Genomic DNA, 27,567 nt, shown 5'->3' with positions numbered 1-27,567 from the left:
ATAACATCACTCAAAATATGTACCTGAGTTTTTCTTTTTCTTTTAGGGGCATTTTGGGAAGTTCATAATAATAATGAAGAAAATATTGATATTATTTGATATTTAAATTGTATAATTTAATTATTATTTTCAAACATCAAATATCAATCTAAATCTACAATAAATAGTTATACATGCAGGTACAATTTCTTTTCTTCTCCTTTAATGCTAATCATTAGTTTATGAGTAATTTAATTGTTAATTTGTATTTTTCTAATAACAAAAATACCCTCCTGTGCTTTCTCACAACCTTGATAAACGTTATTTAAGGATGTTTCCGCTAGTTGAGGAGTTTATCGGGATTTCGCGTTCGCGTCCGCGTTCGCCTCCCATACTTTATTGTGCTACTTCTGCACCGTCTCAGTTAGAGCCCCTCTTTTCTGAATTTGAATTCTGAAACTCTGAATCTTAGAATCAATGACCATTGCGATTCCAAATCTGGTAGGCCTGAATAATCTCAACCCTAAAGTACGACAACTCCGTACCATGACTCTGCAAACAAATTTCAAACTTCCTCTTGTTGTTCTTCTTCATCCTCATCATGATGTTAAGCGGACTAGCGCGTGGTCGTCTTACAGAAGAACGAAAAGCCTGGCGCAAGAACCATCCCCATGTATATACATTTCTCCCTTTTCTTCCCTTTTTATGCCCATTTTCACTTCTGCTGCCATCAATTTTTTTTTCTTTTTTTCTTTTTTTTTATATTTCAAATGTTGGTTTTCAATGCCATGTTTTAGGGTTTTTGTGGCCTAGCCAAAAACAGCGGAATATGGCTCTCCTAATTTGTTGGTGTGGCACTGTATCATTCCCGGAAAGCTTGGGGTAAGAGTTGATTTATTAATTGATTTAATTCTTTTAAATTTAGGTTCATTCATTTGGCTGGAATTTATTTATTATTTGTGATTAAATTATGATTGTTATTGTTTTAGTTTAATTATATTAGTTGGGTTTAGTGAATATATAGATAATTTTAGAAAAAAAATTGTGAAATTATATGGACCCGGAAATCTTTGCATTTTATTGTCACATAATATTTTTTGAAACTATTAAAATAATAAAACCTTCTTAAATAGGAAATTTTTTGGTATAAAATTATTAAAACTCCCTTGACAGGGCTGTTTTGAGTAGTTCCTAAGAGCATTGGATGTTGATAAAAAAGGATCTTTGGGGGCTCCAATAATTCTTCCAAAAACATGATAGCACATAAGAATTTTTTCATCCAGCAGTTTAATATATGGAAAATTTTGTTTTGTGGCTGTATGCTGTTGTTAAAACCCTAACAACTTTAAAATTATAGTTTACCGAACACTATGTGTTTATGACTGTTCATGTTAAAAGCTACAACAACCTCAAATGGCTAAAAGGCTTGATATTGATACTGCAATTTCTAATATCTGCACTTTGTTGGATATCATCTGGTGTTTAATTCCCTTTTTTATTTATCTTACATTTGGTTGTCTCCCTTGCTTTTTGAGTTATACTTGTGTTTGGGATTTTAATTTTTTTTTTTTCTCAAACAAGTTTATACAATAATCTAATTCTATTTGTTATAGATTAAAGTCTTTGAATTTTTTTTCTTTTTTGAAAAAGGTTATTCGGGTCAACTTGTGCGGACCTCGACTAATTCCTGTAGGTGACTAATACATCATCTCACTGCTATGATCACCTGTTTAAATCTTGGGAGCCAGGGGGATTCGAACATGAGTGCGCCTTAACCACACATCTTAGCGCTCGTCCTACCACTTGAGCTACCCAAGGGTGGGTTAAAGTCTCTAAAATGCTAACATGCATTACATGATTTGCTTAATAGACAATATTAGATGGTTTTTTTTTTTCTTCCTCTTCCATTGAAACTTGGAATCTTGGTTGATGCTATGTTGATCACATTTTACTGCATCATTTGAAGAGTATTGACCAATTTTGCAGACTTCATGGGAAGGTGGCTGCTTTCGAGTTACTTTGAACTTCAGTGAACACTACCGTAGGCTACCCCCAATATGCAAGTTTCCAGAAGGTTTCTTCCACCATAATGTCGACCCTTTTGGCAATATATGTGCATCATTTCTTGACATCGAGATTTTAAGCTCTTCTTTATGCTATGTAATGTACTTGTAAATCATGTCTATAGCATTGACTACATTTATAGTTTATTAACATGGTGGCTTTCTCTGGGGGTGGACTCCATCCATAACTATGAAGGAAATTTTGTAGAGCTTTCAGATTTATTGGTTCAAGCTGATCTTGGTTATCCTACAGGAACTGATTCCTTTCAGCTCTACATCAAGGTCTTTTTCCATCCTTGAAAAACCGTAGTGTTTTATTTTACCTTCAGTTGCCTTTTTGTTTTCAAAGAAATAAAGCGTTGTCCTTAATCTATGAGGCTTTGATATTCACAGAATTACCACAAAGCATTTAAAATTTTCAAATCCATAATGAAATTCATTTACCAATATTTCGAAGCATATACTAAGTTTCATGAATTCTATAATGATCAAGAACTCTCCAAAACTTATTCAGGTTGAAGCAAGATTTAACTAAGAAACTGAAGCAGGATTCAGAGTGTTCAAAACAGATCATCTATTGTTGGAGAAAATAAGGGAGATCATAGGAAAGTAGCTGTCCAAACTGGTTCACAGTTGCAAGGGGCATGGCGTCGTCAGCAAAATTTGTGATGATATTCTGGTGAGCACAATCTGCATGACTGATTGCATCTGTATTGGCACAAGGGTACAATCGAAACTCTTCGTTTTCATACTCAGCAAGCATTCTCAGATGCACCCTGGTTAAAATCAATTTCAGGGTTGGAAAGAGATTTGGTGATAGCCCCAGATTCAGCTTCCTGGTTAATGTGGTTAATTTCATCACCACTCACACAATTCCCATCAGGATAGAAAACATTAGAAATTGAAGCATTGTTGATTCCAACATTAGCATTGCCATTGTAAAAACTGTTGTTTCCAATTTCCCCAGTATAATTACCATTGAAAACAGAGTTGGTAATGGTACTTAATTTGCCCTCCTGCACATTGGTATCAGCATTCATCAGAATCTCATCAAGATGGGAAAATTCAGAAGCCAAAGCAGAGCTAATTCCATTGCTAAAATCGATTTTGTCAACAAGATTGTTCCCAAAATTTGTAGTAGCATCAGAAGTAAAACCTGAAGCAAAGACCTTTGAACACAAGTAGTAACTCAACCTCATCAAAGCACTGTTTTTCAAACTTCCCATCTTTTCTTGAACAACAAGCAACTCATCAATGGACTCAAAACTCTTTTCCAAGTCTTCAAAATCCTTCAAGAACCCATCAATTTTCTCTCTAGTCCCAGGTTCTTTCTCAAATGCCTTGATTTCATTATAAACAGAAAGAGATGACCTTATAATTTCATTATCCACCGGCTCAGGAACACGATTGCGAAGAAAAGCATCAAATACTGAATCAACAGAAGGGTGTCCAAAAGAGAACATGCTTTCTTTTGAACAAGGCGAAGAAAACACCATGGCAATTTGAGCTCCAGAAAGCATGCACGATTCTGCAGCTTTGCTGAACAACCCATAACGCCTTTTTGAGAAACTAACAGCCCTTTGACTCTAGTTTCACGTTTTTGCATAGGAATTTTTCTGCTTGCTTTCATGGTTTAGCTACTAAATTCTGTTAACAAGTACTCAAGAGTTTTGTTAAAGCTAGTGCTTATATAAGGTTGATTCATGGGTCTGAATCCTTCTGTTTATAGGAAGTTGTTAATGGAGTTCAAATTTTAGGTCATTAATGGGGAGAATCTAGTTCATTAACAAATCAATATGGGAAGTTTTGGGTATCTGGAAATATTCGAAGCAATTAATTCATGGAGTTGAATTGGGGAGTTTATTGGAATTTTACGTTTCATATTTACTCTGATGCACTACAATGCCTCAGTTTGGACTTCTTCTGACATCAGGATTTTATGGGGTTTCTTTGGTATAATTGTTCTTTAATTATTTAATTATATTAGTTTGGTTTAATTAATACTATAATGCAAATTTCAGTGAACTTTCAGGATTTATTGGTTCAGCCTAATCTGGGTTAAATATCCTATAGAAACTGATGCATTTTAACTCTACATTAGGACTTTTTGTATCCTAAATGCTTTTCTAGATATTGTTCAATGTCCTGCTATTTAAGGGATGCAAAAGGTAGATGAAGCGTCTCCTTCAAGAAGAAATAGAAGAATTTCTTGGGAAACCTACAAATCCATTCGTTTTTCATTTGGGTTCGAATCCTATTGAGTGGTCTACCAGAAATTAGAAATTGTTAAAAAAAAAAGATGTTTCTTTTGTCCCTCTTAGGCGATTGGAAAATAAAGAAATAATTAATATAATCAAGATATTACATGCTTAAAAAAAATACTTGCTTAATCCATAAAATAATAATTTGTTTTTGGGTTTCGAAAGAAATAAAACCTTTTCCTTAAATCAATGTGGCTGTCATGTACTTATGTTGGCAGAATCCTTGTGAGTATTGATTTTTCCCTTGCCAGGTTTCTATCATAAAATATTGTAAATTTCAAATTCAATGCCAATATTTTATGAAATTACCCACTAATCCCATCACCATTACCAGCTTCAAACACCGCTGTAGATGCCTTATGGCGAAAGTCATCTCAGTTTTTTGCTTGTGGTTATTGATTAATTAACAACATTAAATAAACCCTCCATTAATCCCTACTAATTAATTTGCCAATAAATCACTTAATGCTATGGTTGAGGATTTTGCTAAATGGATCATAGAGATTGAGTATACATTTGGTATTTATGGACAATTGCATTGGGTTTTCAGAAATTAATGCTGTAAAAGAAGTTAAATTTAAATTACATAATTAATTACAAAGACAAATGTCACTATAGCCAATTTAATAATTACAATTTCAAAAAATGTGCAGATTTATTTAAAGTACAAATTTAGTCTTAAAATCCAATACGTTATCAATTATACTTTTAATGAATCAATAAATGTTATATTACTAATATATAGCTCTAAGCTGTGCTAGACCATCGAGTCTAGTATTTACCAATATGGTTTAAAAGTTTAATTAAAGCATACTAGACCATGTTAGATGGTGCTAGAATTAATAGTCTAAAACATACTAGACCATTGGTGATCGATTACCTTATGATCCAAATTTAAACTAATTGAAAAGAAGATTGTATTTATGTCTTTCTAGTTTCACTTCAATGTTAATAAACAATTGTTTAGAATTTCATAATTCTAGGCTATCTACAAATGTGGTCGTTTGTGAAGCATCCAAACAATCTGTTATAACACCCAAACAACCCATACAGTCAGTGCCATCGACAAGAAGCTTGAGGACTACCAAACATAAAACGCCTGTTCCATATCAGATATTTCTGAGTAGGCAAGAACGCCTGTTCCACTGACCTGAACGACCGTTCTTCTGGGTGGCTTAACCAAAAATCTGTAGATTCACACTTTTTCTGCAATTCCAACCAACATACAATTGATATGAGCGGGACCCCTGAGTGCGTCAACCGCAACCGTGACGCCGATAGTCCGTCCCCTACTCCAAGTCCAGCCTCATCGCAAAAACACACAACAAACAAAATACCCTTCTCATACCAATTCAACCACAACCATGACACAACTCATCATCAAACATTTCCAATCCATGTTTACATCTCCAAAGGGTGTACTGATCCCCACAACAAGCAACAAGCAAAACAACAAACATACGTATAACATATCCAAAATCTTTTCTCTAACCCAAGCAATTTATATCAAATCAAAATACAATACTCCCTCGTAGCATTATACGGCTACAAACAGTCAAACACTATCAGAATAGGGTGCAGGGGTTACACCCAAGGCTTTGGTACCATGTAAAGCAAGGTATTCAGCCGTAGTAATTGGTTCCTTGAAGAGTAACAGAGATTTATACTGAGAGATTCCCATAACTACTCCTACAATTGAGGTGTACATAAAAGGAAAATATATACAGAAAATCAATTAGCAATTAACCGCCCATAGTTGTGTTATACGACTCCAAAACTTTAGGGATACCATTGACTTCTCAACATGTTCAAGTCATCTTAACTATGTCCTCCTGAATGGTGATATAATTACTACTGCTCATTTATAAAAGATAGACCTGATGGCAACATGCAAGGCCTTAATTATTGCAGAACAGATTTGATGGTCAATTTTTTTTTTTTTTTTTTTTGAAAAGCTATGGCATTGCGATGCAATTTATTCCAGAACTTATTCGTTTTCAAGGATGATGTCTTGGGCTCGAATTAAGGGTATGCATTCTACACCCCACCATAGAAAGTGGGTAAGAGACAAATTCGAGTCCCACCATAGAAAGTGAGTAGGACAATGCGTATGAATGTAGCTCTCAGAGCCCTACAAAAGATAGTGAACGACAATTTTTAGTAGATCTTTTGCCTTAACCATTTTATATAAAATTGCGAAAGAATTTGGTCTTAACCAAGATTGTATTCATCTGGCTTTTGCCTAATCCTTGTGCTAATTAGAACATATTTCTCTGAAAACCAAGTCCATATAAGACTTTGTTCATGATACTACTGATCTTATGACTGTTGAAATAAAATTTTTATTTTTCATTTTCTCAGTGGAATAATTTTCTGTGCATTCTTCCATCAAAGCTTCATACAAAATCTTGCACTTTCACACCCCCAAATCAATTAATCCTATCCCTGACGACCATGCTTTATTCTCATGGAATCCAGGTAAGATTTTTCGTGAAGCTCACGAGCAAATAGGCCTTTGAAGTACTCTTCAATTGTCACTCTTCTAAACGATGCAGGTGTTTGTTCAGTGATCAAACTGAATGCAGGGCCTACTTCACCATCATATCTCGGGCTGTAAAACGTTGCAATGGACAGTCTCTCTTGCACAGAGTTTACCGTTGCACGATGCTCAATGCTTCTGTATGCTCCATTGGTTATCATCTGCCATGTAAAGTTCCCAAATCAATAGTCAACTGGTTATCATGAATAATGTTAGTGGAGATTAAAAGTATGGAAAGGGGTTGGTTTATTGTTTAAAATAATTAGCAGTAGTGGAAGGTTATGAAGTAGACTCACTAACTTTTCTAAATTTTGACTTGATGTAGATTGTTTGGAGTGCAGAAATGAGAGAGAAGGTAGGGTCGATTCATCCGAATTTTCCCCAAAATGGTCGTTTCTGTAATCCAAGTTGAAGGGTAAAGTCGAATGGGATACTTTAAACATGTTGGGGCCATGTTTATTTACTTTTCTCGTTTGAAAAGAATCTCTCAAAGAAATTATTGCTGTTTTAATTTTCCATAAAAATTTTACACAAAAAGTTGCAAGGAAGTTGTTTTTTCCAATCATAAAAGCCAAAATTAGAGGAATTGACGATAATTAATACCTCCAACATGTCTCCAATGTTGACAATAAAGGCATTTGGGAGGGGTGAAACAGGAACCCACTTGCCATTTTTCTTTATCTGGAGACCTTCAACTTCATTGATCTGTAGAAGAATTGTCAAGCCTGTGGCATCAGAGTGAGGAGTGAGGCCCATAACCTTCTCTGGCTGTGGACATGGAGGGTAATAGTTCATCCTCATTGATTGCTTTCCGTTTTCAAAGAAGTCTCTCATTTCATCAGCTTTGATGTTTAAAACTTTTGCCACTTTCAATAACAGAGATATGGCAAGAGTTCTCAGTTCTAGTGAGTAAACTTCCAAGGTTTCTCTGCATGAAAAAGAAAGTTCAATTAGAAGCTCTAATTTTCTTTCTCTTTCCTGGAAAATAATACTGGACTAAAACTAACTTGAGAGGGAGAGGGAGGTTAGGAAATAAGTGGGGTTTCCTTAGATGGACTGGTTGGGTTGTCATGTAGAACATATCACCCCAATCAAGCTTTTGTTCCTCAGATACAACAAAGGCTTGTCCAAATCCTTCTACTTCTCCTGGATACTGCCAATATTTTTTCTTCTCTTCCATTTTGAGATTGAAAAATTCCTGAATCTGTTTCTTTACTATCTCTAGAAATGCTGAGCTTACTCCATGATCTACCAACTGAAGTCATGCAGATAGTGCAGTAAGTTTAAGCGATCAGACAAAATATTTTATCGACAGAAATGCAGCGCAGCTTAATTGATTGAGAATCTCTGCAGTCAGTATTTGCTTTAACTTTCTTATTTCTGGCTAATTTGTTAGAATGAAGAAACTAACCTATTGAAATAGCAAAGGAAGAACAATTTGAAGCAATTTGAGTTAACTAAGCTCTATAAGGCAAAATCAGAACTTTAACTTTGCGCAAAATATGCGATAATGGTCATCAAACTGTGTCTCTCAAGTCAAAACAACTGATCCTTTTTCATACTTGTAGCCTAATTTGACCTGTTTTGAATTATATTGACGCTATTACATAGTTTCTTTCATTCATAGTCTTGCCCAACAAAACAAGAAGAGAAAGGATGATGAAAATAGATGGTTTGGCTCCAAGTATTGCTTTGATAAGAAAGAAAAATCACATATGGAAGCATGTTATGAGAAAAAAAAAGTGCTTTACTATGAGACAGGGGTTTACCTGGAAGAAACCCCATTCTTTGCAAGCAAAGTGGAGCTTGACTAGTTCAGAACCCTCTAATTCTTCAGTAAACAACTTCTGCATGTTAATAACTGGGATCTCTGAGATCACACCAGCATCAGAAATGATGGGCAATTCTTGTTCTGGACGTATGTATCGGGGAGGGACAGTTTCCATAGGCTTCTTGGCTAACTCTTGAACACAAGGAACCAGTAGTGAACCTCCAAGTTTGGCCATCTCTTTTTCCAAAAATTAATTTGCTCGACATGTGTAAGCATTGTTGAATTGAATTATCTAGTGGCAATATTTTCAAACTTACCAACAGCCTCGTTGAAAGTCTAGTAGGTTTTCTGTGGACTAGTTCTCCCTTGAGGGAGGTTGAGCTGCAAAGTCACTCATGCCAATTTGTAAAGAAGACTCTAAACTTTCTCATTAAGGCCTTGAGAAACATGTTCAAAAAACTGTAGAAAATCTATAGTCACGTTTCACTTATAAATGATCAAAATTGTTGACGAAATGGAAGGCGGCTCAATAAATTCTGCAGTCCAAGTTTGATGGCTATTTTGTCTTCTTAATGCTGTGTTCATTATTTCACATAATACAATCTTGCTGACACCTCAGCCAACAACATCATAATATTATTGCATTCGTGTTACAAATGTTTCCATAAACTCATCTTATTTTGTCACTTTCTTACAATTAACAGTGCACACTTCCTTCAAAGCTTCCAAATCTGGCCCCAAATAGACTAATCCTGTTTTTGACCACGCTGAATTCTAATGACATCAAGATGAGATTTTTCATGAAGCTCAAGAGAAAACAGGCTCTTAAAGAACTCTTCGACTTTCATTCTTCTAAACAATTCAGGTGTTTGTTCAGTGATCAAACTGGGTGCAGGGCCTACTTCACCATCATAACTGGGGTTGTAGAATGTGGCTATGGACAGTCTTTCTTGTACAGAGTTAACCGTCGCGCGATGCTCGATGCTACGGTATGCTCCATTGGTTATTACCTGCCATGTCAAACTCGCAAAAAACAATACTCAACTTGGGGATCAAATAGCATCAGCCATCAGGCCAGTCAATTATATCGCAACATGTATTCCGAAAACCGGACCGGACCGGCCATTTTACCTCCAACAAGTCTCCAATGTTGACGATAAAAGCATTTGAAAGGGGTGTAACAGGAACCCACTTGCCATTTGTAGGAGAATAGTCAAAGCTGGGGCATCAGAATGAGGAGTGAGGCCCATAACCTTCTCTGGCTGAGGACATGGAGGATAATAGTTTATTCTCATTGATTGGAATCCATTTTCAAAGAACCCTCTCATTTCTTCAGCTTTCATAATTAACACTTTTGCAATTTTTGATGATAGAGACATGGCTAGAGTTTGTAATTCCCGTCAGTAAACTTCTAATGTGTCCCTAACCCAACAAAAAAAAAAAAAAAAAAAATTTTAATATTTTCATATTTTTGGTATTTTTTCAATCATTTTTAATATTTTCTGAAAATATAAAATAGATTTATAAATGAACACATTGTTCTGAAATCCCACATCGCTCCATGAGAGAGAGAGAATGTGTGTATATATATGTGGGGCTATAAGCTTTAACCCAACATGACACATTTTGGGTTTGAAGCCTAAAAACAAAACTGTGAAGCCTTGTAGTACCAAAACAGACAATATCATATTAGATCATTTATAATATGTTATCAGCATGATCATGATGAGAGGATGTGTTGTGATATCCCACATCACTTTGTGTGAGAGGGAGATGAAAGATGTGTTGTGAAGTCTCACATCTCTCCATGTAAGAGAGGGTGTGTGTATATATATGGGGGCATGGGGCTATAGGCCTTAAACCAACATGCCGCATTTTAGGCCTGAAGCCCAGAACAAAACCGTGCGGCCTTGTAATTCCAAAGCAAACAATATCATATTGAGTCATTTATAACACACCTCCTATATTTTACTCTATTTAGTCCAATTGAAAAATTAATATAAAATTAAAAAAAAATAATACTACTCTTCATGAATTTGGCCCATTAGCTAATAAGTTAGAAACCGATAATAAAAAGCATGGGCTTGTGAGCTGGGCTGCCAAAATTCATCCAGCCCAGTCCAAGGTAGCTTTATGGGTTGGGTCATGGGTGGGCCTAATAAAATGAAAAAGGAACCCAGCCCACAAAAGCACAACACAAGCACACTGTAGACAGAGAGTGATGGAGATATTGAACCTGAATGGAAGNTTTTCCAAAAATTAATTTGCTCGACATGTGTAAGCATTGTTGAATTGAATTATCTAGTGGCAATATTTTCAAAATTACCAACAGCCTCGTTGAAAGTCTAGTAGGTTTTCTGTGGACTAGTTCTCCCTTGAGGGAGGTTGAGCTGCAAAGTCACTCATGCCAATTTGTAAAGAAGACTCTAAACTTTCTCATTAAGGCCTTGAGAAACATGTTCAAAAAACTGTAGAAAATCTATAGTCACGTTTCACTTATAAATGATCAAAATTGTTGACGAAATGGAAGGCGGCCCAATAAATTCTGCAGTCCAAGTTTGATGGCTATTTTGTCTTCTTAATGCTGTGTTTATCATTTCACATAATACAATCTTGCTGACACCTCAGCCAACAACATCATAATATTATTGCATTCGTGTTACAAATGTTTCCATAAACTCATCTTATTTTGTCACTTTCTTACAATTAACAGTGCACACTTCCTTCAAAGCTTCCAAATCTGGCCCCAAATAGACTAATCCTGTTTTTGACCACGCTGAATTCTAATGACATCAAGATGAGATTTTTCATGAAGCTCAAGAGAAAACAGGCTCTTAAAGAACTCTTCGACTTTCATTCTTCTAAACAATTCAGGTGTTTGTTCAGTGATCAAACTGGGTGCAGGGCCTACTTCACCATCATAACTGGGGTTGTAGAATGTGGCTATGGACAGTCTTTCTTGTACAGAGTTAACCGTCGCGCGATGCTCGATGCTACGGTATGCTCCATTGGTTATTACCTGCCATGTCAAACTCGCAAAAAACAATACTCAACTTGGGGATCAAATAGCATCAGCCATCAGGCCAGTCAATTATATCGCAACATGTATTCCGAAAACCGGACCGGACCGGCCATTTTACCTCCAACAAGTCTCCAATGTTGACGATAAAAGCATTTGAAAGGGGTGTAACAGGAACCCACTTGCCATTTGTAGGAGAATAGTCAAAGCTGGGGCATCAGAATGAGGAGTGAGGCCCATAACCTTCTCTGGCTGAGGACATGGAGGATAATAGTTTATTCTCATTGATTGGAATCCATTTTCAAAGAACCCTCTCATTTCTTCAGCTTTCATAATTAACACTTTTGCAATTTTTGATGATAGAGACATGGCTAGAGTTTGTAATTCCCGTCAGTAAACTTCTAATGTGTCCCTAACCCAACAAAAAAAAAAAAAAAAAAAATTTTAATATTTTCATATTTTTGGTATTTTTTCAATCATTTTTAATATTTTCTGAAAATATAAAATAGATTTATAAATGAACACATTGTTCTGAAATCCCACATCGCTCCATGAGAGAGAGAGAATGTGTGTATATATATGTGGGGCTATAAGCTTTAACCCAACATGACACATTTTGGGTTTGAAGCCTAAAAACAAAACTGTGAAGCCTTGTAGTACCAAAACAGACAATATCATATTAGATCATTTATAATATGTTATCAGCATGATCATGATGAGAGGATGTGTTGTGATATCCCACATCACTTTGTGTGAGAGGGAGATGAAAGATGTGTTGTGAAGTCTCACATCTCTCCATGTAAGAGAGGGTGTGTGTATATATATGGGGGCATGGGGCTATAGGCCTTAAACCAACATGCCGCATTTTAGGCCTGAAGCCCAGAACAAAACCGTGCGGCCTTGTAATTCCAAAGCAAACAATATCATATTGAGTCATTTATAACACACCTCCTATATTTTACTCTATTTAGTCCAATTGAAAAATTAATGCAAAATTTAAAAAGAATAATACTACTCTTCATGAATTTGGCCCATTAGCTAATAAGTTAGAAACAGATATTAAAAACATGGGCTTGTGAGCTGGGCTGCCAAAATTCATCCAGCCCAGTCCAAGGTAGCTTTATGGGTTGGGTCATGGGTGGGCCTAATAAAATGAAAAATGAACCCAGCCCACAAAAGCACAACACAAGCACACTGTAGACAGAGAGTGATGGAGATATTGAACCTGAATGGAAGCAGGAGGTTAGGAAACAAATGGGGTTTCCTCCAATGGGGTGGTTGGGTAGTCATGAAGAAAATGTCACCCCAATCAAGCTTTTGGTCCTCAGACACAACAAAAGCTTGCCCAAATCCTTCTACTTCTCCAGGATATTGCCAGTATCTTTTCTTCTCTTCCATATTCAGGTTGAAGAATTCCTGAATCTCTTTCTTCACTTTTTCTAGAATTGATGAGCTCACTCCATGATTCACCAACTGAAATTATGCAAAAAAAATAAATAAATAAAAAAGTCTTAAAGATGAATTAACGGAAACTAGCATACACCATAAAAGGAATATTTTATTTACCTGGAAGAAACCCCATTCTTTGCAGGCAAAGTGGAGCTTGTTTAATTCAGAATCCATTGATTCTTCAGAAATCAACTTTTGCATGTTAATAACTGGAATCTCTGAGATCAGATCAGCATCAGAAATAATGGAGTCTTGTTCTGGACGTATATATCTGGAAGGGACAGTTTCCATAGGCTTCTTGGCCAATTCTTGAACACAAGGAACATGTAATGAACCTCCTAGTTTGGCCATCTTTTCTTCCACAAATTTGCTCAACAATTCTACAGATTTCTTACAATCTCTGAAATGATTTTTATTCAGCGAATCTGCCTACACTTCAAAGTGTTTTTTCTAGAGCAATCCCCACCTTTCTAAATATGTGGTGAAAATCTTTTCGAAACCCACTGCTTGTCTTCTGGGTCATTGTCAACACAAGTACGAAGATCCTTTTCCCTTTTGGATTTACCTGAAGCTGGCTGGTTTTTAGTTTTTAATTAATTCAGTGTCACAAACCTCATCCTTTCTATAGTGTACCCAACTTGAAAATTAGACTCTAAAATTGCCCACGACTTAAGGGTTTGAGAAATATATTCAACTAATCAATTAAAGGACGGCCAAAGTTGAAATCGAAATCAAGTACACTTCAATTCATTCAAACATCAAGGTAAAATTACAATATGATTCTCAATATAAGATTACAGCCTTCTTAAAGGTCTCTTCATAATACTACTGGTCTCACACTGTTTCCAAACAACTCTATTATTTATTGTCACTTTTTCACACAATTTTTAAAGCCTTCTTCCTTCAAAGATTCTCACTGATTAAATCTTGCACTTCATCATCCAAATCCAGTACTATTAATTCTTGTCTTCACCATTCTGCTGTATCCTCATGGTATCCAGATAACATTTGTCATGATTCTCACGAGTAAATAGGCCAGTGAGGAATTCGTCAACTGTCAGTCTTTTAAATAATGCAGGTGTTTTTTCAGTGATCAAACTGGGTGCAGGGCCTACTTCACCATTATATTTGGGGTTGTAAAATGTGGCTATGGAGAGTCTTTCTTTATCAGAGTTTACAGTTGCGCGATGTTCAATGCTTCTGTATTCTCCATTGGTAATCATCTGCCATGTAAAATGGATTGAATGGGATAAGACTAGATTATATATGAAGCAATCTGCTTGCGTTGGAGGAAAACCATCATCCCAATGCCAGCGGCAACGGTATTCATACGCCATTGCCATGCAGGGCATCGGACTATGGAGAAATACTGGTATTCCTCATACGCAATCTGCCTGTGTCAACGTAAGGATGAGCGCAACGGCGCTAGGTCCCGCCATGGGACTTGGCGTCGATGCATATGGGTTTTCCGATAGGATGTGCATATGGCTCCTTTTTATTATTATTATTATTATTATTACAAATTATATATATTAATTTTTTATAATCTATTAGTAATCTTAACAAAATTATTTTATTAAAATATTATCAATAATCATATTTATCAAAGACAATATCATATATTTCAAATAATTTATACATTTAAAAGTAATAATAACATTAAAATATTTTAATTAATGTTTTGAACCTACAATTTTATTTGATTAGATAATTCTTAATTTAATTTTATTATCTAAATTAGGAATTATTATACGGAATAATAACAAATATTCGTAATTATATCATAAAAGTAATTATTTTAAATTTTAAAACATTACTAAATTAATGTGTTAATAATTAAAATATTTGTCATTCAAGTTATTATGAGTAATTAATTACATAAATATCATAATTATTAATATAAATATTTTAATATAAGTAATATTGAATTAAGATAATAATATAAAATCAAATTTTAATTTTAATATATAATATAAATATTTTTCTTGTATAATATATTTTTACTTAATATATATTATATTAACTAATTAGTTAATATATAAATTTATTTACCTATTTAATAAATGATTTAGAATATTATAGTTTAATAGTTTGAAATTATTATTAAATAGTCTTCTCATGAACCTATTCCAATCCAATCCAATCATATCCAGAAAGTCAATCTAATCCAATCCTGCCTCTCAAACTCAACCATAGTGTAAGAAAGCTGAACAATTCTGCATAAGTGAAGGTGCAAGAAAGACGTCTTTTGAATTAAATATACAAGTTGAAAAGATTACTGTGATTATTACCTCCAACATGTCTCCAATGTTGACTATGAAGGCATCTGGGAGTGGTGTAATAGGAATCCAGCTGCCATCTTTTTTGATCTGGCGACCTTCAACATCATTGATTTGCAGGAGAATTGTGAGACCTGTGGAATCAGAATGAGGACGGACACCCAAAACCTTCTCTGCCTCTGGACATGGAGGGTAATAGTTCATTCGCATTGCTTGAAGTCCATTTTCAAAAAAGTCTTATCATTTCTTCACCTTTCATGTTTAAAGCTTTTGCCATTTTTGATGTGAGAGCCTTGGCTATAGTTTTTAATTCCGTGGAGTAAACTTCCAAAGCCTCCCTGCATGAAAATGAAGGTTCAAGTACTATAATATTATTTTTCTTTTTCTTGACAAATGCATAATTGCAACACACAAAGAGAAAACCTGAGGGGAAGAGGAAGCTCAGGAAAAAAATGGGGTTTCCGCAGATGGGGTGGTTGGGTGATCATTCAGAACATGTCATTCCAATCAAGCTTTTGTTCCTCAGATACAATAAAGGTTTGTCCAAATCCTTCTATTTCTCCCGGAGACTGCAAAAATTTTTTCTTCTCTTCCATTTCGAGACTGAAGAATTCATGAATCCCTTTCTTTACTTTCTCTAGCAACGATGAGGTCACTCCATGATTGACCAACTGAAATCACAGAGAAATAAATGAAATAAAATAATGCAAGCATGGCTAAAACTAAAAGCATACGTTATATTTCACTATACGAATGACATTGTAGTTGCACAAAACCCAAGGAATTTACCTGGAAGAAACCCCACTCTTTGCAAGCAGAATGGAGCTTGACTAATTCAGAATCCATTAATTTTTCAGAAACAAAGTTCTGCATGTCAATAACTGGCATCTCTGAAATCAAAACAGCGTCAGAAGTTATGGGTGCATTTTGTTCTGGACGACGAATGTATCTGGAAGGGACAGTCACCATAGGCTTTTTGGCCAACTCCTGAACACAAGGCACAGGTAGTGAACTTCCTAGTTTTGCCATCTTCAATTTGTTCCACAAATATTAGATAAATCTTATTATACAGATTTCTTCAAAATCTGTCTTATTTATAAGGGTTGTCTTAATGTGAATCTTCGTAAACGGACAAATACTTATTAGAGCATCTTTTTCTATATTAATGTGAATCTTTATAAAAAGACAAAATACTTATTTGAGTATCTTTTTCTTATAAATATAAAATATCTTTATTAATTTTTAAATATAAAGAATACAATTTTTATTCAAGTCTAATATATTCTTTAAATTTAATGAAGATGTTCTTTATTTTCAAAAAATACTTAATGGAAGAGAAAAATAATAAATAAAATGTATAGAAAGTTGTAGTTTATTAATTAAAATTAAGATAAAGAGTGAAATTTGACTCTCTAATGTGGAGAGCTAAACTCACTCTCTAATTTATATTTTAAAAATAAAGAGTCTATTGACTCTTGTTTTTATAGATAGACTCTTTATAATAAAGAGTTTAAGTCATATAAAGAGTCATTTGAAGATGCTCTTATGTAGATGTATTACAAAATGTTTTTTTTTTTTCTATTAATAAATAAAGTGTATTTAAATAATTAAAACTTTTTTGTCTGTTTGTAGTATTAATTAATGTGTATATTAAAGAAAATACTATACATATAACCCGATCTCATAAATTTTCTCTTACAATTGTGACGTGATAACTCTCAATAGGTTCCGCTTACTCAATAATGAGTCATATTTATCCAATTAAGAATTATCACATACGCTTACAAAAAAAAAAATTGTAATATTGGGTTGTGTACCAGACTACCAACCTTCTTTATTGGTGTACTAAACGCTATTAATAAAGCCAAAAAAATTAGAAGGTTTCCAAGTTCAAATTCATAAGAGTATCTTTTCCAATAAAGAATCTTTGACCTGAACAGTACCAGTGGTGAATGACAGTAAGGGGTAAGGCATGTAATTGATTTGGATTATGTAGTGAGAATCTTTCAACAGCAATCAGAAAACTCTAAATTAGAAATGGATTAACATTTTTCGTTGTCAGTATATATGAATATTCCTTTTCCCTTGGAATAATTCTGTCCGGCTGGTTAGTATTTTATTCTCTTGACTCTTGAGGGTTCGTAGCGCTCCCATAACACGTTGCAAACTTACATCACCATAAACCTGCTACATTAACTACTGGTTTTGTTATGGTTGATTGGTTTAGATATTCACCTGATTCCCTGGAGACCTGAGAAAGGTTGTTATAATTTAATGCATTACAAGGGTTGTCTTCTTTTTGAGAGAATCGGTGGCAATGTAACTTATTTTACACTCACAGAAGCTCTGGGCAATGCAAAGTAACTTATTTCACACAAGGATCAAAGGTCTTGTGACATCCCACATCACTTGTTTAACACCTCAGTATATTGTTATGATGTTTCTCTTATCCACTTTAAATAGTAAGACTCAGAACGCATCTTCAATATTACAAATAAATCAAGAATAACAATTTAATTAGAATCCTTGATTTGTTTCCAATTATAAAACCACACGTTCCTAATAAAAGGGATGCGCATGTTTCTATAAAAATACAAAAAAAAAAAAGGAGGCACTTTGAACCCAACAGACGTCTTACAAATTGTGAAAGAGATGAAGATTAATTAAATGAGTAAACGACATTTTCCCACCAAAAAGTTTCAAAATAACATTTTTTTTATCAAACGTTTATATTTCATTAATACTCAAAATATATATTACTTTCTTAACAGTTTTTCGATAAATTAACAAGAGTCGGAATAAGAGAACTTTTGTAGAGTAAAAGACAATGGATTAAATGACGATGACCGATTGAATACTTGTCGCCAGAACTAGTCGAAAATCATCTAAAAATAAAAAATTCTAACTTTGCGATAACTGACAATCGATAAGAAATTAAGTGTCGAAATAAAAGAAATTTTGTAGAGAAGAGATCAAATATTCAAATAATGGTAACAAAGAATTTTTATTATTAGAATCAACTTTGGATAGTAATAAAATATTAACTTCAGTGAAAAAATAATATTTTCAAACTTTTTGAGTGTAAAAATATCATAAAAGCAAACTTTGGATGAGAAAAAGTCGTTTACTCTAATTAAATACCTTATTCCTCATAAACTGTTAAAACGTACCCATGTGGGCTTAACGCCTGAAGCAAGTAAAAATTTTGATAGTGGGCTTAGGCCTGAAGAAAACAAATATTTTGATAGTGGGCATAGGTGTTTCAATTTTGATAACGGGCTGAGGTGTTTAGATTGATATAAGAGCAAGCCCAACCAAAAGTGTCCTCACTCCTCACCGCATCCCAACTTTGATTCTGAATTCTACAGAACTTATTTTTGAAGTTTGGAAACCAAGTAAAGAACAGAGGCTAACTCAATTAGTAGATCTACGCTACATCTTAACTATCCATTTATAAGGCATCCCATGCCCTAACTGGGCAAGGCCTACCTTCTCATGTTCAACATACGACGGGTCTCGTCAGGAAATAACCAATCTAAATTAAAGTTCGATTTTTTAATGATTCAGCTTTATTCTTCATTTACACACTTCTCAAGTTCTCATAAAATGGAAGGGAACTATAGTTGCTTAAAATGACTTGAATGGCATGATTAGACCCCAAAATTCCAGTAAGCTGCAAATTCGCATTTTGTGGTAATTGGAGTATTTGGATTAGTTAATACACACCCTAACTAATCTCTAGGATTTATTAAACACTTTACAAATCTCAAAGACTGTTATTATGGTTGATGATCCACAAAAAAAAAAAAAAAATTTGAAACACCATTATAATCCATGTTACATTCACAGTACAAAATAAAAAAAAAAAACTCTAAGAAACAGCCACTAAATTTTACTCAACAAGAACATAGAATCGGCAGAACTTTCATATCAAATAACGATAAATTAAATAAACTTCTAAGCTATCAGACCTAAACTTTAAGCAAAACCATCATATAAATGTTAACAGTCAGAATCTGCAATTTTGATACAGGAACAAACCCCCTTCTGTGTTTCAAGCTACTCATTTCTTGCCACAATCTTGAATTTTCCTGTTTGTTGTTGCTGCATAGAGAACAAAAAGCACACCAACAAATCATTAACACACAAATTAGTAAGTCGATATCCGAAAAGAACAAAGAAATTATGTTTGATATATAATTTTACCTTCTTCCATAGCTCGGTATGGTCTTTGCAGAACCCGGCAACAACACCTCCTTTCTTCCCTTCCTTATACTCAATACAAAGATCTTCCTTCAATCCACAAGTGACATGGAACCACAGAGGACACTTCGGCTCAGAACACTCAATTGCACATCCTCTTTTACTCCTACAAACGTAACATTTCTTCTCCTCCCTTGCCTTTGGCACTTTAGAACAATCAATCCCTTCTCTTCCCTCTGGATCCTCGAAGAAAACTTCGGGAACCAACACCGCGCACACGACATGCGCCCACGAGCCATCATTAGTTGGCTTTATGGCACCATCCTTCACCGGACACAAACAGCAAGAAAATTGAGAACTTTTCACTTTACTTGCCAAACATTGAGCACAAAACCAATCGCCTTCCGGGATATTTTTCACCAGAGGATTGCCATAACAAGTGGTGTGCACCATCAAATCGCATCCATCACATAACACAATGGGATCTTTTGAATCCCCATCTGTGCTTTGACATATTGCACACACTATCCCATCGTCATCGTCTTGTTCTGCACAAACAACCTCTTCATCTTCTGAACCTTTGCTTTCAAGATTAGAGTTGGACTCTTCTTTTGTTTCAGCTTTTTCATTGAAACACGGCTTCCACTCAACATTAAGATCAAGACTCAATGAAGGCGAATCGGATACTAAATCCGGTTGAAGAGCCCACACCCTTTTCTTAGCTGGCAAACAATACGTTGTTGTCGAAACAGGTATCTCAGGTTCACATTGAAATTGGGATAATTTTCTCTTCTTGGCCGGAAGAAAGAACGTTGGTTCTTGATTTTGCTGCTCTTCTCGTTGTTGCATAAGCCGGAATCTTTTCAAAGGGGGCAAAGCTTCAAAATTGGTATCCATTTTGGTGGTGAGAAGATGAAAGAAAGCTTCAGGATTTTCTTGAGAAAAGTAAAGTTGAGATCTGGGTTAGGATAGTTTAGAGTAAAAAACTTAAAATTAAAGAGAGAAATAGTGGCGGGATTGTTAAAGAATCTTTTCTGGGGATTTAAGTTTTAAGGTTTTGAGTTTGGTTTTGGTTGTTGGCGCCAATCTGAAACTCGAAACGACTTTGTTTGGAAAGTTTGAGTTTTTGTGGGTTACTGAAATCGAGCCCGCCAAAAATTTGGATCTTTTAGCGGGTTTGGATCCTCTTGTTTGGCGGGTCAGATCTACAAAACAAAATGTCTCAATGGCTTTAAATAATCAATTTATTTTTATAATTTTTTTATTTTGGATATTATTGTTGTTACTTTACAGTTGGTTTGTTTCTATAAAAAAAAAAAAAAATTAATTCTATATGTCAATAGTTAGTTTCAGTTAGAAGATTATTATAATCGGGTGCGTTTGGCTCCCTATTTTTATCCATATTCCGGATCATATTCTCCAAATAATGTTTGGCACATTATTCCAGAAATATTACTCTATTTTTTAATTACTTTTAGACCCCATAAGGTTATTAATTTCACTAAATGCCCCCTGAATTTTTTTTTTAAAAATAAACAAAAACCCCTCATCAACCCAACTTGTCAGATTCCGGCAACCACCGTCGGTGATAGCCGGAATCTGTACAACGGCCTAAATTCCGACCATAAATGGCCAGAATTACACTAATCTATCTGGCCGTCAGCGACGGCCAAAGAAATGGCTGTCGTTGACCGTCAACGACGGTCAAAGATGTGGCTGTCATTTTCGGCTAGATCCGTGGTGGATCTGGCCGGAAAAGGTCATAATAATGCGTTATGGCACAGATCCGATCGGTCTATGTCGTAACGAAATTTTCCGGTCAGATTCCGACGGTGGCAGCTGGAATCTGACACTGCAGGTGGTGGGGGTGTTTTTATCATTTTATATAGTAGGGTCATTAATTTAATTAGTAAACCTAAGGGCTTTTTCATAAATTTTTCAAATTTACCTCGTAATACTCTCTTATCCAACAATCCAATACTATCCTCAAAATCCAATCTAAAATACTACACCAAACGCATAATATTATTTCTAAGTTAATATTAATTTAGTACGTTAAAATTAATTAATTAATTATTGAGGGCATCACTATGATGCCAGCAACTTAATCAGATCTTGATCAGTCTCTGGGTATATCTGAAATACAGGACATTATTCTATTTATTAATTCAATGATGGTTAAAGATCTAGTAATGTTACTGGATCTGTTGAATAAAAAAAATTAGATGTTTTATGAAAATTAGTTTATAAATAATAAGTACTTATAAACTAAAAATTATGTGGTTGATAAGTAGTTAACATATAATTATATTTTTCTATAAAGTGACTAAAAATAGTACTACATTAAATGAGAGTATACTATAAAATTTTAAAATTAAATAAAAATAATATAATAATATATTTAATCGTAGTTTATAAGTAATCTGTTAATAAATTAAAAAAAATTGTTTATGAATACTTTGCTTATAAGTTAAAAAACAAGTACTTCGCCAGTTCTCCTTAACTTATTTTTTTTTTGCTTATAAATTAAAAAAAATTATGAACAAACATGTCATCCTAATTTCAGAGTTTTAAGATAGTTTGACCTTTGATAAACACCGCCAACAAAAATGGTCTCCGAACTTAACATCGATGCCTTAAAATTAGGGGTGTTCAAAAAAATACAAAAACCGAATCGAACCGATAACCGAACAGGAAAACCGGTTAACCGAAAAAACGGTTCGGTTACGGTTCGAAAAATTCAAAAAACCGAATTTCCAGTTCGGTTAACGGTTCGGGAAAAAATAAAAAGCAGTTAACCGAAACCCGTTTTTTGAACCGGTTTTACAAAAAAAAAAAAAAAATATATATTATATATATATATTAAATAAAAATAAATATTATATATTAAATAAAAATAATAATATTTTTAATGTATCATAGTATGGTCAATGGATTATATGAATGTCTAAATTTTTATTTGGATATGTATTATTTATATTTACAATTTAATTTAGGAAAAAATAAAAAAAATAAGTTTTATAAAAAAAAGGGAAAACCGGTTAACCGAAAAACCGGTTTTCCCTCTAAACCAGTTCGGTTTCGGTTCATGAATTTTTTCGAACCGAAAAACCGGTTCGGTTCAAAACCGCTTTTGAACACCCCTGCTTAAAATACACTTCAATATTGCAGCAGCAGATTTTGAAACACGAAGCTGAAAATTTCACAGCAACATGTAGTTTTCATTTTCAAGATAAAGAAATAATTTCTATTTCCCACATCCAAATTCCAGTCAAATTTACTTGAGACACAAACTGATATCATCTAGATTCCGGCAGAAGAACATTCATCAAGTTCAGCCCTATGATATTGATGAGTAACAGTCCACCCAACACAGTCTAGTGTGTCAACACTCAACAAGAGAAATGTTGTGCTCAATTTCATTCCCCAAACAAAAACTCCATTTTCAACTAAACAACACACACATTTCAAACCACCCTCCAACAATTAAACGACTACAACTCCCTTCAATTTCTTGTGTCCGATCCTCAAATCAACTCATTCTCACATCCCAGTTAAGCAATTACACTGGGAACCCACCAACTTCTCTAACTCTCCAATCAAAACCCACTAATTTTTCACCCAAAACATTTGCTCCTCTTCGTTGTGACATCTCGTCGAACAGTTATGAAACAAACAACAACCGCAGTTTTCGGGACTGGATTGAGTTGATCGGTGAAGCAATATCCACTGCATTTCCGATATGGGTATCTTTGGGTTGCTTGTTGGGTTTGGTGAAGCCAAGTTCCTTCAACTGGATCACGCCAAAATGGACCATTTTTGGTATCACTCTCACCATGCTTGGTATGGGCATGACTCTCACTCTTGATGACCTACGTGGCGCTTTTTCCATGCCCAAGGAGATTATTTCTGGCTTTGTACTTCAGTACTCGGTCTGTGTTTCGTTTCTTTATTATCCCATCAAGTATATACATGTTTGATTCAAATGCAAAATGTTTGGTATTTGTTTGGCTACAAACTTAGATTACACATTATAAAAGGGTGATATGCTTACTGTTGTTATTAATTAGTGCGGCTAAATGTGTATTTTTCAATCCAATGATGTAGAACTTTTAATTGATTTTTAGGTTGATTTATATATATTTTAACAAGAAACTGTTCAATAACAATAATAAATCAATGAATAGATAAACTTTTTTGTTGCAGATATGTACATTCTGGGACATACTTACTTTCCAAGGCAGAATACTTAGAGATTCTATGCAAATGTTTATTGAATTTGTAAAATTGTTAAGGGTGATGGTTAAAGTCAAGGCATATTCGACAACGATGAGATTTATGTTCAGGAGAGTCTATAAGATAGATTCATTGAGAATCTAATGATGCTTTTTCACCCTTAACAATGTCATTCACGTGCTCAAATCTTAATAATCAAGTTGAGGATTCAATTACTCCTCCCCTCACAATCCTTTGCTCTTTACTTATAAATTTACCATTATTTTTTTCTTATTTCTCTCTTTTTCTCTGGTGAGTTGGTTTCCTGTAGCTTCATTGACCCTTTTGACATTTTAAACCATTGTAAGGGCAAAGAAAAATTGTATAAAATAGTGCTGCAGTGTCCTGAAGCAATAGTGCCTCAATTTGCAGACGAAAGATGTTCAATTTTAGCCTATGTCAGTATGACCTAGAGTACTTGTACTAAATTAGAAGAGCATGGGTGATTGGTGCAGGTGATGCCAATATCAGGGTTTCTTGTGAGCAAGCTCTTAAATCTGCCATCGCATTTTGCAGCTGGTTTAATTTTGGTTGGTTGCTGCCCTGGTGGTAATTATGTCTGTTAGTCTTGGCGTATTGAGATATTGCTCATTCCATGTTTAACCTCATTTTTGATAGTTTGTTTATACCATGGTTTCAGGTACAGCAAGTAACATTGTCACTTATATTGCACGGTCTGTGACTTCATGTAACAAAATTCTTGCTTTCTCTTTTGTTGTTACGTCTGCCTAAGGCAGAAGATCTGATGGCCTTTCTGTTTTCCAGTGGTAATGTGGCACTTTCAGTGTTGATGACAGCAGCGAGCACCCTATCAGCTGTGGTGGGTAAACTTTTGCTGCTTCCTTCCCTACTGCTTTTTTCCTTGAAACTGGTGTTTAGGTGGTGCTATTTTATTTTGTATTGATGTAGATGCAACGTCTGGTGTAAATTTAGTTCTCTTTCATCTTTCCAACAGATTATCTACCAACATCTCCTTTTTATGTTTTGTTTTGATTTCCTTCTATTTTCTAGTTAAAAAGTTGTGAGAACAGAAGGTTCTTTTCTCTTGAAATACCTGCCTTTTAGCATTTGACTGCACAAATATTTTATTCCATTTTCTCGTTTTCAAAGAAATTATATTTCAGAAACTAATGTGTCCAGGCACTTTTCCCCTTAACGATATCCACTAAAACTTGTTATTCCATTCCATCTTTCAGGTGATGACCCCTTTTCTCACAGCTAAACTTGCTGGACAATATGTTGCGGTAGATGCAGCAGGGTTATTAATGTCCACATTGCAGGTAAGGTCTCTTGCCGCTGTCTCATTGCTTAAAAATTGTTAATTGCTGTTGTTTTTCTACTATTCCTGCTGCTATTTCTCATTGTGTTATGACCATAGGTTGTTCTTCTTCCTGTACTGGCTGGTGCATTTCTAAACCAGTATTTCCCAAGCCTGGTTAAGTTTGTCTCTCCTTTGATGCCACCCATTGCTGTGGGAACTGTTGCTCTACTGTGTGGGAATGCAATTGCCCAGAGTGCTTCTGCAATTCTAATGTCTGGTCAACAAGTGGTTCTTGCTGCGTTTCTTCTTCATGCATCTGGATTTTTCTTTGGTTATGTACTTGCAAGGGTGCTTGGGATTGATGTAGCATCTTCAAGGACCATCTCTATTGAGGTTGGTATGCAGGTAATAATTATTATGAAATTTTCAATTTCTAAGATAAGAGCAGCTCCTTCTTGTTTCAACCAATACTTAGGAGATGTTTGTTATTTTATTTTTGTATTAACCAGATGGAAATATTTTGTATAGGAGCGGCTGCTTTTATTTATTTTTTTGTTGCCAGTATCATCACCTACATTCATATTAATCCATTAAATGTTTCAGAACTCGGTGCTTGGAGTTGTTCTTGCCACTCAACACTTCGGAAATCCTCTCACCGCGGTACCATGTGCAGTTTCCAGTGTCTGTCACTCAATCTTTGGAAGCGTCTTAGCAGGATTTTGGAGACGCAGTGCACCCTCACCCAAGCAAATGCAAGATTGAAATCACATATTAAAATTTTATATAACCTTTAAATAACTCTCGAATCATTTCCCTTCCCTTCTAGTATTTGAAATGTATAATTAGTCATGTGGTGATTTCCCCGAACATAAACATCTGAGGTAGATGCATTGTCATTCTTCATTTGTAGAGGTAATGTACGGGCATCTTACCTCTACAAATGGGGTGTGTTTGTTTTGTTATTTTGGATATGATTTTTGAAATAGTATTGAGGAGTTTAGTTGGGTTATTATTACGAGAATAAGATTTAAATAACATGTGTTTGGTAGAGTATTTTGACTTTGTTATTTGTGTTGAATAAATTGTTGAATATTTATTTAGTATATTTTTTATAAACGATTTATTAATACAATATTTTTGTGCATTTTGTTAAAATAATTTATTATTACAACCTAAACATTTATCAATTTACATTTTAATAATATTAAACATTTGATTGGTAATTTCGTAATCACTAAATTAAAAAAAAAAAAAATCTCATATTAATTCCAAATATCAATTCAACTATTTAAAAACATCACATTAATACACATATGACAAAGCTACTAATTATCAATCCTTAGAATTGTTTGTACACATATTTTATTAACAACTACGACATGGTCATATGTGCTGCCCACAGTTCAGTTATTATGTTATCCCGTACAATTATCATGTCATCTATAATACCTTGTTGCGGTTGACTCGATCCCTCTCCATTTCAGCCATCTTTTACCTCGTTTTGGCCATCAAAATATACTTGCATATTACCCATATTTTCAATATACCGTTGGAAGATAGGGTCCTCCATATTGTATATTCTGATAAAATTATGAAGTACATAACATGCCATAACAATCTTCCCTTGTTTGTCCAACGCACAATTGCTCATTCCATTGAGAATACGAAACCTTTTTTTTTTAAAACACCAAAGGTTCTCTCGACAACATTACGGAGTGATACATGTCTGTAGTTAGACAACTCTTGTGGCCCCCTTTCGATTACGACGGTGATATAACAATCTTCCCTTGTTTGTCCAACGGGCAATTGCTCATTCCATTGAGAATACGGAACCTTTTTTTTTTTAAAACACCAAAGGTTCTCTCGACAACATTGCGGAGTGATGCATGTCTGTAGTTAGACAACTCTTGTGGCCCCCCTCCGATTACGGTGGTGATCATGAATATGGTAAGCCATTCGCCTATGAGGGGCGATGAACCCCTCTCTATTTGGATAACCCGTATCAACCAAATAGTATTTTCCTGTAATAAAATAACACATGTTATTTGAATTCTAGGGCCTTAAAAGTGGAGCCAATACACTATAATACGTAAAGAAGATACCTATACCTGGTGGAGGATGTGGGAATCCAGAATTAGAATCATCAAAAACTGAATTTAAAACTCTTGAATCATGCGTATATCCCTCTCACCCAGTGACGACATAACTGAACATCATTCTAAAGTCGCATACAACCATTACATTCTGTGACAACGTTCCTTTGTGATTCCGGTACCTATCGCCAAACTCCTGTGAAACCAAAGAGTACACATGTGCGCCATCAATGGCTCTAATACAGTTCTATCATCAAAATTGAATTTTAGTAATGTTAACCAACTATCAACATTAATAACATAATGAACTTAACTACCCACAATATAAAACATAATGAAGAAGTACCTTAAAGAAAGGGTAATATTTTCAGTTGG

At 34.7% G+C, this 27,567-nt stretch overlaps 4 protein-coding genes and 3 pseudogenes across 5 annotated transcripts; 2 read left to right on the top strand and 5 right to left on the bottom strand.

The window, feature by feature from the left end:
- The first annotated feature begins 336 nt into the window (after nucleotides 1-336).
- LOC116128231 lies at nucleotides 337-3,926 on the top strand. 2 transcript variants are annotated; one of them, XR_004127734.1, is made up of 5 exons: nucleotides 337-652; nucleotides 777-861; nucleotides 1,630-1,797; nucleotides 1,966-2,324; nucleotides 2,557-3,926. XR_004127734.1 is itself a non-coding variant. In XM_031413953.1 (3 exons), the coding sequence occupies exons 1-3, from the start codon at nucleotides 457-459 to the stop codon at nucleotides 2,000-2,002; spliced, it is 318 nt and encodes a 105-aa protein (XP_031269813.1). In that variant the 5' UTR covers nucleotides 337-456; the 3' UTR covers nucleotides 2,003-2,402. The 2 variants fall into 2 exon arrangements, 1 of the variants encoding a protein (XP_031269813.1); XM_031413953.1 differs by lacking the exons at nucleotides 1,630-1,797; nucleotides 2,557-3,926 and having other exon boundaries at nucleotides 1,966-2,402.
- Nucleotides 3,927-6,350: 2,424 nt separating this feature from the next.
- Nucleotides 6,351-8,984, bottom strand: LOC116128229 (protein SRG1-like). Its single transcript, XM_031413950.1, has 4 exons — nucleotides 8,612-8,984; nucleotides 7,850-8,097; nucleotides 7,446-7,770; nucleotides 6,351-7,003 (listed from the first exon to the last, which is right to left on the bottom strand). The coding sequence occupies exons 1-4, from the start codon at nucleotides 8,846-8,848 to the stop codon at nucleotides 6,743-6,745; spliced, it is 1,071 nt and encodes a 356-aa protein (XP_031269810.1). The 5' UTR covers nucleotides 8,849-8,984; the 3' UTR covers nucleotides 6,351-6,742.
- Nucleotides 8,985-9,359: 375 nt separating this feature from the next.
- On the bottom strand, nucleotides 9,360-10,560 carry LOC116128261 (annotated as a pseudogene).
- Nucleotides 10,561-11,368: 808 nt separating this feature from the next.
- LOC116128260 lies at nucleotides 11,369-13,469 on the bottom strand (annotated as a pseudogene).
- A 568-nt stretch (nucleotides 13,470-14,037) lies between these two features.
- Nucleotides 14,038-16,389, bottom strand: LOC116128259 (annotated as a pseudogene).
- Nucleotides 16,390-19,237: 2,848 nt separating this feature from the next.
- LOC116128209 (protein Jade-1-like) lies at nucleotides 19,238-20,512 on the bottom strand. Its single transcript, XM_031413902.1, has 2 exons — nucleotides 19,567-20,512; nucleotides 19,238-19,464 (listed from the first exon to the last, which is right to left on the bottom strand). The coding sequence occupies exons 1-2, from the start codon at nucleotides 20,458-20,460 to the stop codon at nucleotides 19,420-19,422; spliced, it is 939 nt and encodes a 312-aa protein (XP_031269762.1). The 5' UTR covers nucleotides 20,461-20,512; the 3' UTR covers nucleotides 19,238-19,419.
- A 2,219-nt stretch (nucleotides 20,513-22,731) lies between these two features.
- On the top strand, nucleotides 22,732-26,094 carry LOC116128267 (probable sodium/metabolite cotransporter BASS1, chloroplastic). Its single transcript, XM_031413982.1, has 7 exons — nucleotides 22,732-23,495; nucleotides 24,294-24,387; nucleotides 24,479-24,512; nucleotides 24,604-24,658; nucleotides 25,035-25,118; nucleotides 25,217-25,504; nucleotides 25,703-26,094. The coding sequence occupies exons 1-7, from the start codon at nucleotides 22,968-22,970 to the stop codon at nucleotides 25,859-25,861; spliced, it is 1,242 nt and encodes a 413-aa protein (XP_031269842.1). The 5' UTR covers nucleotides 22,732-22,967; the 3' UTR covers nucleotides 25,862-26,094.
- The last annotated feature ends 1,473 nt before the right edge of the window (nucleotides 26,095-27,567 follow it).

Source organism: Pistacia vera, unplaced genomic scaffold, assembly GCF_008641045.1.
Source record: "Pistacia vera cultivar Batoury unplaced genomic scaffold, PisVer_v2 Contig198, whole genome shotgun sequence".
NCBI lineage: Eukaryota > Viridiplantae > Streptophyta > Magnoliopsida > Sapindales > Anacardiaceae > Pistacia > Pistacia vera.
The sequence above is the reverse complement of the archived record's forward strand: the minus strand, read 5'-3'. Positions and strand labels throughout refer to the sequence as shown.

Bases quoted from the DNA above. Each gene is read 5' to 3' on its own strand.
- LOC116128231 (XM_031413953.1), top strand. From the start codon at position 457: ATGACCATTGCGATTCCAAATCTGGTAGGCCTGAATAATCTCAACCCT. The intron at 653-776 runs GTATATACATTT...GCCATGTTTTAG, and splicing joins GGCGCAAGAACCATCCCCAT to GGTTTTTGTGGCCTAGCCAA. The intron at 862-1,965 runs GTAAGAGTTGAT...CCAATTTTGCAG, and splicing joins TCATTCCCGGAAAGCTTGGG to ACTTCATGGGAAGGTGGCTG.
- LOC116128229 (XM_031413950.1), bottom strand. From the start codon at position 8,848: ATGGCCAAACTTGGAGGTTCACTACTGGTTCCTTGTGTTCAAGAGTTA. The intron at 7,771-7,849 runs GTTAGTTTTAGT...TTTTTCATGCAG, and splicing joins AACCTCCCTCTCCCTCTCAA to AGAAACCTTGGAAGTTTACT. The intron at 7,004-7,445 runs GTATTAATTATC...TTTACATGGCAG, and splicing joins ACATTGGAGACATGTTGGAG to ATGATAACCAATGGAGCATA.
- LOC116128209 (XM_031413902.1), bottom strand. From the start codon at position 20,460: ATGGATACCAATTTTGAAGCTTTGCCCCCTTTGAAAAGATTCCGGCTT. The intron at 19,465-19,566 runs GTAAAATTATAT...TTCTCTATGCAG, and splicing joins ATACCGAGCTATGGAAGAAG to CAACAACAAACAGGAAAATT.
- LOC116128267 (XM_031413982.1), top strand. From the start codon at position 22,968: ATGTTGTGCTCAATTTCATTCCCCAAACAAAAACTCCATTTTCAACTA. The intron at 24,659-25,034 runs GTGGGTAAACTT...TCCATCTTTCAG, and splicing joins CGAGCACCCTATCAGCTGTG to GTGATGACCCCTTTTCTCAC. The intron at 25,505-25,702 runs GTAATAATTATT...TAAATGTTTCAG, and splicing joins CTATTGAGGTTGGTATGCAG to AACTCGGTGCTTGGAGTTGT.